This window comes from Equus caballus, chromosome 29 (assembly GCF_041296265.1).
Source record: "Equus caballus isolate H_3958 breed thoroughbred chromosome 29, TB-T2T, whole genome shotgun sequence".
NCBI classification, from domain to species: domain Eukaryota; kingdom Metazoa; phylum Chordata; class Mammalia; order Perissodactyla; family Equidae; genus Equus; species Equus caballus.
Window position 1 is genome coordinate 16,805,716 of NC_091712.1, and position 12,597 is coordinate 16,818,312.

The 12,597-nt window shown below is 35.2% G+C and overlaps 1 protein-coding gene across 21 annotated transcripts in view; it reads right to left on the reverse strand.

Annotated features, from left to right (window-relative positions):
• CCDC7 (coiled-coil domain containing 7) overlaps positions 1-12,597 on the reverse strand; it is a 460,046-nt gene that overhangs the window by 326,010 nt on the left and 121,439 nt on the right. For all 21 annotated transcript variants that reach the window (XM_070255438.1, XM_023632305.2, XM_070255443.1 and 18 more), the window contains one exon: positions 4,267-4,332. In XM_070255438.1, the coding sequence (XP_070111539.1) occupies positions 4,267-4,332 (66 nt within the window). The remainder of the gene's footprint in view (positions 1-4,266; positions 4,333-12,597) is intronic.

The following is a 12,597-nucleotide window of genomic DNA, read 5'->3' on the forward strand; positions in this document are numbered from 1 at the left end:
AAAATCTCTATACACTTTTTCTTCTTTACAATAAATGTTTAGAAGTACAATGGTTCAATTAAAAGGCTATATTTTTCCAAGTCTTTGACTACATATTTTCTTCCAGAAAAGTATCAGTTTGTACTGATAACAGAAGTAGGTGAAAGATTGCTCATTTCAGCATACATCCACAATTAAATATTTCTGTTCTTTAAATTTTTACCAAGTGGCAGGTAAAAAACACTCTGTCCCACTGTTACCTTAAATTGAATTTATTTGATAACCAGTAAGATTGAATATGTTTGTATGCATTTATTGGCCATGTGTGTTTCTAAATTACGACTTGCTTGCTTGTGTCTTTTGTCTATTTAGGGGGAGGGCTATCCACATTTTTCGTAGATCTGTAAAAGATCTTCATCTAAAACATTCTGTAAAGAGTTTTCCCTTTATTTTTATACTTCATGATTTTTTTTACCATAAAAAAGTTTTAAATTTATATATAGACAAATATACTAATATGTTCCTTTGTGGTATAATGCTTAGAAGGCCTTGCTCTAGCCAAGACCATATAACTGTTACTCAGTGTTTCTTGTAATATCATCATAGTTCATTTATGACTTTTGGATCCTAAGTAAATTTGTAATTTATCTGGGTGCATTACATGAACTAGAGACCTAACCATTTTTTTCATAGTAGTTTACTTTTTTCATAGTAGTTTTACTTTTGTGACTATTCTATCCTTCTATGGAAAAAATTTAATAACTAAAACTATAAAATACTAAATTACTATATTCATTTGAATCTGTTTCTGGACTTTTCATTCAGTACCAAATTTAGAACCACGTTGCTTTAGTTATTATACTTTTACATTATATATTGATTTTTGGATGAGCAAATCCTCCTTAATTTTTTTTGTATAATCACCAGTTTCTTATCCCAATACATCCTGTAATAATTCTAACTTCAAAAATAATTCCACTTGTATCTAGAAGTAAAATTCTTTAAGTTTGTATATCAATTTGGAGAAAATGGAAAACTGGAATATTTATAATATTGAGGCTTCAAAACCAAAAATATAAATTTCTATTTATTCACCGTTCATCTATATCTCTCAGTAAAGTATATTTTTCTTCATATAAAACTCTATGTATTTTTGGAGTGATGTCAGCATTATATAGCAGAGTGATGTCTCCCCTTAGAGTCTCCCCCTAAGGTACAACAAAAGGGACATTCATATGCCAACAGACGACATTGGTATATGAATCTGAGACATCTGAGAGACCCACACAGCCATATGCCTAAAAGTGGAGGTCCTGGACATCCCAGAGGAAGTAGAAGGGAGTAAGGGGAATCACCTCTCCCTCTCCCAATGGCAGTGACCCAGGGCTCTGGACCATGCAGCTCTAAGAGGAGAGGGCATAGGGGTGGCTGTCTATGGGAGCACCTTTGCCATCCAAGTCCCTTCACAGCCCATGGGAAAGCCCCATAGAGTGGAACTAAGGTATGTCAGTTGTATCATCATCAAGCTAGCACCCCACGAGAGCAGATATTGAGGGCAGTGTGAGAATGCCCCTGGGATTGTGCAGGCAAAAGAAAGTGCCCTTCTGCTAGCCCTGCACTCCAGCCCAGCCAGTCACCCAGAGCACCTGTGCAGTTAGAAAAGCAGTGGCTGGAGCAAGCAAGTAGCAGATATTGGTGGGCTCAGAATACACAGCTCTTGACCCCTACCCAGGGGCAGCAGGTGGAAGCCATGACCAGAGACCATCACTAGGCAGAGGCACAAATACATGCTGTCAAACAGTATGAAGAAATATATTACATCTCCAGACCATAAGGAAAATGACAAGCACTCAGAAATCAATCCTGCAGGCACAGAAACATATAGTCTAAATGACAGAGAATTCAAAATAGCTATCATAAAATAACTCAATGAGTTACAAGAAAACACAGATAGTTCTATGAAATCAGAAATGTTGGAGATGGAAAACACAACAAATGAGATAAAGAAAAATCTGGACTCCCTAAATAATAAAACTAATATAATGGAGCAACGAGTCAAGAGTCTGGAGGACAGAAATATAGAAATGCTCCAGATGGAGGAGAGAGAACTAAGACAAAAAAGAGATGATGAAACTCCCTGAGAAACATCCAACTCAATTAGGAAATGCAACATAAGGATTATAGGTATTCCAGAGGGAGAAAAGAATGAGAATGGAGCAGAAAGCTTGTTCAGGGCCTGGCCCCAAGGCTGAATGGTTAAGTTTGTGTGCTCTGCTTCAGCAGCCCAGGGGTTCACCAGTTTGGATCCTGGGTGCTGACCTACATGCTGCTCATCTGGCCATGCTGTGGTGGCATCCCACATGGAAGAACTAGAATGACTTACAACTAGGATATACAACTATGTACTGGGGCTTTGGGGAGAAAAGAAAAGAAAGTTTGTTCAAAGAAATAATGGTTGAGAACTTCCAAAACCCGGGGAAGGAGCTGGAAATACAAGTGAAACAAGTCAATCGCTCTCCTAACTATATCAATGTAAAAAGACCTTCTCCAAGACATATAGTAGCAAAGCTGGCAAAAGTCAGTGACAATGAAAAAGTACTAAAGGCAGAAAGACAGAAGAAAATAACTTACAAAGGAACCCTTATCAGGCTTTCAGTGGATTTCTCAGCAGAAACCTTACAGGCTAGGAGAGAGTGGAATGATATATTCAAACTTCTGAAAGATGAAAACTTTCAGCAAGATACTCTATCCAGTGAAAATATCCTCCAGATATGATGGAGAAATAAAAACTTTCCCAGATAAACAAAAGCTAAGGGAGTTCATTGCCACAAGATCTCCCCTACAAGAAATGCTCAAGAAGGCCCTCATACCTGAAAAAAAATGAAAGGGGTTACAAAGCCTTGAATAAGAAGATAAATAGGTAGACAAAATCATAAAATTGCAGCTGTCTATCATAACAGGTTAGCAAAAAATTATAACATTAAAGATAAAGGGAAGGAAAACACCAAAAAGAATTATAATCATGTCATTTTAACCACAAACTCACAACACAAAATGGAATAAGTTGTGACAATAACAACTTAGAAGGGGAATAGGATAGGGATTGAATCAGTTTAGTCTAAGGAAATAAGAGGTTATCAGAAAATAGACTAACTTACAAGATTTTTTTATGCAAACCTCATGGTAGCCACTAAACAAACAATCAGAACAAGACACAAATAATAAATAAAGAGAAAACTAAAAAAAACCATCATAGAAACTACCTAACTCAATTGGTAGTCCAAAATACATGGGGCAAGAAACTAAGGAAATGCAGAAGAACTGGAAGACAAGTGATAAAATGGCAGCATTAAGCCCTCATTTATCAATAATCACTCTAAAGGTAAATGGATTGAATTCTTCAATCAAAAGACACAGAGTAGTGGGATGAATGAAAAAACAAGATCCAACAATATGCTGCCTCCAGGAAACACATCTCAGCTCCAAACATAAACACAGGCTGAGAGTGCAGGGATGGAAGACAATACTCCAGGCTAATGACAAACAAAAGAAACAGATGCTGCCATACTTACATCAGAAAAAGTAGACTTCAAGATAAAAAAAGCAACGAGCAACAAAGAGAGGCAGTATATAATGATAAAAGGGACACTCTAAGTAGACAAAACTGTGTATCTTTTGTTAAATATGATATCCTAACATTATGAATACAATTTTTTCTATTATGTTTTCTAAATGATTGTTTCTGATAAAAAGGAAACATTCTTTTTTTATATCTATTTTATCTCCAGCCACCTTTTTAAACTATATCATTAATAAATGTGTGTGTTATCTTGTATTTTTTGGAATTAAAATTATGTACTACACAAATAATTATACTTTTATCTATCCACTTATGAAAATATTTGTAGATTCTTTCATTTCTAATTTTATTGTTTAGCAACAATTTGAGAAAGAACAGTAAGAGCCAAAGTCCTAGTTTAACTGAGTTTAACTGGAATGCCTGCAAGATTTTACTTTTATATCTAATATTGTCTCAGTTTGAAATAGATTCTTTTTGCTTGACTAAACAAGTTTACTCCTCTTTCTAGCTGATTGTGTTAAATAAGAGCAAATATTTAATTTTATTAGCATATTGCTATTGCATAAAATGAATATACTTAAAACCTGGCAAAACAGTAAAATATACAGACGACTTAGTTTACAAGGTCAAAATTATTCATTTAACAAGTTCTTTGAAGATATTTCCTTTATTTGTTAACAATTTTAAAAGAACATGATATCCTTTACCTGTAAAGCTTGTTTCAGTTTTTCCTGAAGGATTTTGTTCTCACTTTCCAGAGCATGTGCTACTTTCTACAATATAATATAAGGAAAAAAATTATTCATTCTGGTATTTTTGTTTTTATTAATTTACTGTTACAATTATTACTTTTCTAAATTCCAAAGATAGCTAAGATGATAATTTGAGCGCACACAGTTACTGTATGCTTCTCAGGCATATGGGTGGATAATATCTATACCTGTAGCTTCCCATTGATTTTCCACAGGCAAAGTGACCTTGAGTCTGGCAAATTATAACTACAGTAAATGAAACATTTCATTTTTCCTTTTCTCTAGGCCTGAAATATTTACATACAAACATTTCCAATTTTATGAAAAGAAGCAACTCTACCCTTAACACAAAATAAACATAGTTCTGGCTTTGTGAGAATGAGTGGATTCTATTACACAGGAAAAGTCTCAAGAATTCTCCATCAGATGGAAGACAGTTTAAGGAGCCATACCCAAAGTCCTCAGTTCTGTTTATGGTATAGCAGAGCAAGTTTCTACTGGAGAAACCCTGCCACACATAACCACAAACTCTGAAAGAAATACAAATATCAGCACTGGAGAGCAACCAAGAGTAGGTAGATTCTTGAGAGAAGGTGAGACTTGAAAGAAAGGAAGAGTCTTAGGTAAGATTCTTGTTTCCTGGTTTCTAGTCTGAGGGCAAGCACAATCTGAGCCAGGCAGAGCACCTAATAGCTGATAGAAAACCTGAGTTTTTAGGCCTTACCAACCAGAGGACAGAGTTTACAGCAGTCACAGCCACTGCAAAGGTTAGAGAGAAGTCACACAAAGAAGAGAGCCAGAGAGAAGGAGCCTCAAACTGTTTGTATAAACTCTGCCCAAGTCCCCCTCTAACCACTGAATCACATATGCATAGGGAAGACTCTAGGTAGCCTAGCAAAAGCTAAAAGAAGTGAAATGCAATTAGAATGCTGCCTAAATACAGAATCTTTATTTTGCATTCCATCATGTTAATTATAAATTAAAGCAAAACAAAGAAATATAGTACCAATCATCACAAGAATATGGCAAAATACAGAGTTTCAACAAAATGACATTCTCAATATCCAAGATACAATTTAGTATTACTTGACATTTGAAGAAAAATGAAAATGAGACTTATTATTAAAATAAAAAACAATCTACAGGGAGTGATCCCAAGATAGTCCAGATTTTAGAATTAGCATATAAGCTTTTAAAGAAACTATTATAACAATACCCAAAGTAAGAAAAAATATGCTCATACTAAATAAAATTATGAAAATCTCAGCAGAGAAATACAAACTATAAAAAACAGCCAAATGGAAATTTTAGAACAGAAGAATACAATATCTGAACATAAAAATTTAATGGATGAACATAGGAGTGGATTGAATATGACAGTGAAAAGTCAGACCATTTGAGGATACATCAATAAAAAATTTCTATCTAAAGACAGAGAGAACAAAGATTTTTTTAATCTTTTTTAAATGTTTTTTTTAAATAATTTTTTAAATGAATAGAGACTGAGGAACATCTGTGATAATATCAAATATCTAACATACAATTATGTTCCTATAAGGAAAAGAGAGAGAAGTGGTAGAAAAAGTGTTTGAAAAATAATAGTTGAAAATTTCCCAAACTTGGTGAAATTTACATACTCGAGATGTTCAGAAAATCCCAAGTTGTTGTATACAAAGAAAACCATGCCCACACACATCAGAGTCAAACTGTTAAAAACCACGTAAAAAGAGAAAATCTTCAAAGCAGACAAAGAAAAATGACAAATTACAGATAGGGAAACGATGATGTGAATGGCTATTTGCTTCTCATCAGAAAAAAATGAAAGCCAAACAAAAATAGAAGAAAGTCTTTAAAGTGTATAGTAAATGTCCTCTTCTGAAACAGAGTTATTTTAAAAAACAAAAGAAAGCTTTAAATCTACATTTTTATTCTCATTGAAATTTGAGAGGACATAGCATCTATAAAAACAGAAGCAGGCAATGCAATAAAAATAAACCTTCCATCCACTGCTCAAGAGGTTTCTATATACGGCCTGTGAGGTACTCAGGAAACTCACTTCCATACACAGGCACAGAAATATAATAAACCATCTCATGGAACTAAGCAACTTGAACAATCCAAAGAGGTATCCCTATAAAGCAGAACTAAAGGGACAAACAGAAAATAATTAGAAAGAAAGAATGAGAACTCTGATGGAAATCTCTGATCAATGTCACCAGAGCCATCAATTAGGGTCTCCTGAGATCTGTTTTTAAAACATGATTTTTTAACTTAAAACTTCAAGAGGAAGTGAGATTGAGAAAGGTTCCTTTAGTTTTTTCTCTTTTTTATTCAGGTAACAATGGTTTATAACATTATATAAATTTCAGGAGGACATAATTATATTTCAACTTCTGTATAGACTGCATCGTGTTCACCACCAAAAGTCTAGCTGAAAGGCTCCTTCTGAGAACACATTTAGGAATACTGTAAATGGAAGAAATACCTCATAGCATAGAACAAACTTACAAGTAGAAGCCAAGATGAAAATATACAAGATGTAAAGAATAAATCTAGGACTCATAATATACAAATATTAGTTTCAGAGGCATAAAAGGAAGAAGAAAGAGAAATAATAATGAAAGAAATACAAAACAAAACTTCCTTGAGCTAAATTTAAAAAAAATAATAATAATAAGGCCTGGTAAAATCTCTAAACTTCAGTGAGAAATGAGAGCAAGAAGTTAAGACTGAGTCCCAGACAACATCAAATTACCATACCCACCTGAAACCATCTACTCAAACTTTCCATGAGAGAAAAATAACATTCTATCTTAAGTCATTGAATTATATGAGGTCTCTTTAAATAGCATCCTAGCCTATTTTCTAATTAATAAGGATATACAGAATTAAAACAATAAAATGAATCCACATTTAATTGAATTTTATAAAGAGAGAAAGTGAGAGGGGGAGAGAAAGAAAAGAAAAGAGAATATACTCCACTGTGATAGACTACAAATGGCCATAAATTCTTTGTAGCAGCTCCCATCAAAAGGTGGAGTCTATTTCCTCATTCCTTGAAACTGGGTTGGCTTGTGACTTGCTTTGGCCAACAGAATACAGTAGACCCCCCTTAAGCTCTGAGGATACATTCTAAGACCCCCAGTGGATGCCTGAAATTGCAGATAGTACCTAACCCTATATATACTATGTTTTTTACATACATACATACCTATGATAATCTTTAATTTATAAATTAGGCACAGTAAGAGATTAACAACAAATAATAAAATAGAACAATTATAACAATATACTGTAATAAAAGTTACCATAGACCTTAGCGACTTCGGCATACAATTTTTTTCTTTCCTTATTAAGTTGAGAACTTTTACCTTTTCACTTAAAGGAAGCACTTTACAGCTTCTCTTTGGCATATCTGATTTGCCAGCATTGCTACTCTTGTGCCTTGGGGGCATGATTAAGTAAAACAAGGGTTACCTGAACACAAGCACTGCAATATTGTGACAGTTGATCTGATAACCAAGACAACTACTAAGTGACTAACAGGCAGGCAGCATATAGAATGAGGATACACTGGACAAAGGGATGATACATGTCACAGGCAGGATGGAGCAGGATGGCTCAAGATTTCATCACTCTACTCAGAACAGCACACAGTTTAAAACTCATAAATTGTTTATTTCTGGAATTTTCCATTTAATATTTTCAGACCACAGTTGACCATGGGTAACTGAAACTGTGGAAAGCAAAGCCACAGATAAGAGAGAACTACTGTGCAATGCACTATCTGAGGTCTGAAATTAGGCCTCAAGAAGACTTCCACTTTCGTTTTGCTCTCTTGCTACTGAGAATCCTTCTATAAACTACCCAGGGCTAGCCTCCTGGAGGACGAGAGACTAAAAAGAGGTTTCATCTGTCTTAGATGTTCCAGTGGGACCTCATATATGTGAATAAAGCTATCTTAGACCATCCAACCCAACCCAAGCCTCCCCAGAGAGAAAACCTATCCAGTCACTATGAAAAATAATGAGTATCTGCTGTTTTAAATCACTAAGTTTTGGATTAATTTGTTATTTAGGAAAAGTTAACTGGTATACCTAACAATAGAAAATGTGCATTATTTTATGTCATTAGAATATTTACAAAAAAATGAATATTGTGTTGGATTATTTCCATAAATGGCCACTGATAATTTATTCCAATCTATGCCACTCCTCCCCTTAAACATGGGCTAGCCTCATGACCTTCTTACAGAACGTGGTGAAAAAACTTTAAGGACTTCCAATTCCAGTCTATAACAAGCTTTTTTGTTTTTGCTTTTGCCTGCTTGGGTCCCAACCATCAGGTAAAGAAGCTTGGGCTAGACTAGTGAATGACAGGACACCAGACATGTGAGAGAAACTATCTTGGACATTTCTGGCTCTAGCTAAGCTCCCAGCTGAATGTACCGTGTGAATAATCTTAGTCAACATGACATGAAACAGAGACACTGCCTAGCTGAGTGCAGCAAACCCATGAATTGTGAGAAATACTAAATCATTATTGTTTTAAGACACTAAACTTTGGGGAAGTTTGATATGAAGCAATAGAAATATCTAGATGCAGGGTTGGCACAACAAGAAAAACTTAAAACATCAGGCATTGGCTTTGGGTCCAGCAGGTGAGGAGAAGCTGGAAGAGTGGTAAAGAGACTATTGGTGGTGGGGCTGGCCCCGTGGCCGAGTGGTTAAGTTCGCGCGCTCCGCTGCAGGCGGCCCAGTGTTTCGTCGGTTCGAATCCTGGGCGCGGACATGGCACTGCTCGTCAGACCACGCTGAGGCAGCGTCCCACATGCCACAACTAGAGGAACCCACAACGAAGAATACACAACTATGTACCGGGGGGCTTTGGGGAGAAAAAGGAAAAAAATAAAATCTTTAAAAAAAAAATGAAAAAAAAAAAAAAAAAAAAAAGAGACTATTGGTGGAGACCAGAAGAGTAGCAAGAAGTCTATAGCTGAAGACAGGAAGAATGTCAAAAAATCTATGACGGAGGCTATAAAAGGCAGTGAGACTAAAAAATGTATACTGGAGGCTAGAAAAGGTGGGAGGCACTCTGTTATGTAGTGACAGAACAATTAACAAAACTCAGGCCACGAGTAACTTGCGAGGTTAAAAACATACCTAATAAACTTGTGGATCTAGCTAAGGAAATTTCCAGTAGGACTGCTAAAAGTATTATTTGGTTTATATTAGTAACATAAAATAAGGTACTTCAAGAAGAGAGATGAGTTAAAGAAAGAACTGTTAAATTTTAAAACAGAAATTAGCAAACATATAGAGCATCCAGGACAGTATCTCAGCCTGAAAAAAAATTCTCAAAGTAAGAAATTACTTTAGGGCAAAGATCAAAGCTGTGGTACTGATAATAAAACACAGCTTCGGAGTAAAAGTCAAATCTAGGGTGTGGCTATAAGACCGTTTGTTAAGACCTCTGAAAGATTTAATTATTCTTCATGTATCCTCCTAATTAGACAACAGGATTTTAATAATCTTGAGGGTATTATCTTACAAAAGCCTGACATATCTTAAGTAAAAAGAGAAAGAATTATGGATGTGGATTTGGGGTCAAAGAAAGAACCACAATGACATATATGGAAAACAAAGTTTTTAAGAAAAATATCACCATATTAGACTAAAAACGAGAGAGACATTTCAAAATGAAAAGAGATCTCTAGGTCCCCAATTTTTTATGAGTAGGAAGAAGGCTGACAGAGCTATTCAGCTGCAAACATGGGCCATTTGTTATGAAAAAGGAATGATGATTCAGAGAGTGGAACCAATGTACCAAACTGCAAAATAAAGTGCTACTTAGAACAACAGATTAGGGAACCATTGCCAGGGAGCAAAACTAGACATTACTCAAGGTATATTCCCCACCCAGAGAGTAAGGAGAACTGGTGATATGTATCTAGTTGGGTATCAAAATTGCTCTGGATCATGTGCCTTCTGTTTCCCCCCTTTTGAATAATAGTATCTATTGCAGTTACCCTATCCTTTTCTCAGTAGTATATGTTAGGTATGTTTTGGAGGGGTGGGATACAGATAATTTGCCTTTTTAAAAAGATAAAAGATCTTCGGATCAAGAGGAGCTGTGCCAAGAAACCTCATCCATATCTAGACCTGGTACGGATGATAGATCCTAGACTTAAGATAAAACTAGAATGCAATGAGACTTTAGAAGGAAGGGAAGAGTACATTTTCCATGTGGGAGAAATATTAACAGGTGGCCAGAGCGAAAACTATCATAGATTTTTCCCAAAATGACCATCTATAATTTGTCCCATCCCTATATACATATGTCACTTCTCCCAGCAAGAGGTAGAGTCTATTTTCCCTCCCCTTGAGTCTGAGCTGGCCCCTAACCAGTAAAATGTGGTGGAAATTACATTCTAAATTCATAAAGCTTCTGAGCCCAAGTCTTAAGAGGTCTTGCAGATTCTACTTTTGACCTATTGGATTCTAGCTGCCATGCAAGGATGCTTGGGCTTGACTACTGAATGATGAGCAACCACATGAGAGAGAAGGATTCAGCCCTTAGCCATCCCACCCACCACCAGACATATGAGGAAGCCATCATAAAGATTCCACAGCTGAGTGAAGAAACATGAGTGACCTCAGTTGACACAACATGGAGCAGAAGAATCCTTCCTCTGAATCAAGTGAACCCCAAAATCAATAAGAAATAATTAATTATTGATGTATTAAAGCTCTAAATGTTGATGTAGTTTGTTATAGAGTAACAGAAAACTGAAACAAAAACATGCACTTGACCACAGAGAAAATCTTTTAAAACTTCCAAAAAGTGGAGATGTTTCATCATATTTTCTGATGTTAATTATATAAACAAGTAAGCCAACAATGAAAAGGTGAACTAAAAACATTTTTTGAAACAGAGAAACTCAAACATCTATAAAATACAAATAAAATTATATTCAGTGAAAACCGCATAGCCTGTAGAGTGTTTTTATTAAACAAACATAATAATAAATAAGTTACATATACAACTAATATGGATTTGAAAAGGAACTAAAAATAAACTAAAGAAAAAAAGGTAAAAGAAATTAATAAAAGTAAGGTTAAACTAACTAAATAGAAAGCAAACAATAAAAGCAACAAGAAATAAAACAATAGAAGAGCTAAAGGAAACCCAAAACCACTTAGTTGAAAACATCTATAATATATAATGCCCTGACAAACCTGATTAAAAGGAAAAGATACAAACAATGAACAAACCAATAATTCTGTAAGTGGAAAAGAAATGGGAAAAGAGGTAGAAAAATAGATACAAGAAAAAGAAAAGAATAAAAAGAACTCAAAGATAACATAATGTAAAATTCTAAGCAATAAACTTGAAAAACCATTATAAATGGATGAGTTTTTATCAAAATATAAACCACCAAAATAGATGCCCCAATAATCTCAAAAAGAATTGAAAAAGTGGTCAAAGAGCTACCGGTTTTTAAAAAGTCTGCTAGATGATTTTATAGGTAAGTTCTACATAATTTTCAAACTATATCTTTCTTTTAAAAAAGAGCTTTTTGAAGAAAGCACCAAAAATAAGTATAATCACTTCACTTTAATCACAAACTCACAACAAAACAGACTAAGTTTTGACAACAATAACTTAGACAGGGAAGAGGAAAGGGATGGAAACTGCTCAGACTAAGGAGATAAGAACCTATCAAAAAATGGACTAGCTCATCTATGAGATCTTTTCTACAAACCTGATGGTAACCACTAAACAAAAAATCAGAACAGAGACCAAATGATAAATAACGAGAAAGCCATCATAGAAAGTCACCCAATTAAAATGTCAGTCAGAAACACACAGGAAGAGGAACAAGGGAAATACAGAATAACCGGAAAACAAGAGATAAAATGGCCCTATTAAGCCCTCATATATCAATAATCACTCTAAATGTAAATGGATTGAATTCCTCAATCAAAAGACACAGAGTCAGGGGCTGGCCTGGTGGTGCAGCAGTTAACTTCGCATGCTCCACTTCAGCGGCCCAGGGTTTCCGGTTTGGATCCCAGGTGTGGACCTACACACTGCTTATCAAGCCATGCTGCGGCAGGCGTCCAACATATAAAGTAGAGGAAGATGGGTATGGATGTTAGCTCAGAGCCAATCTTCTTCAGCAAAAAAAAAAAAAAAAAAAAAAGGAGGATTGGCAGCAGATATTAGCTCAGGGCTAATCTTCCTTAAAAAAAAAAGACACAGAGTAGCTGGATGGATTAACAA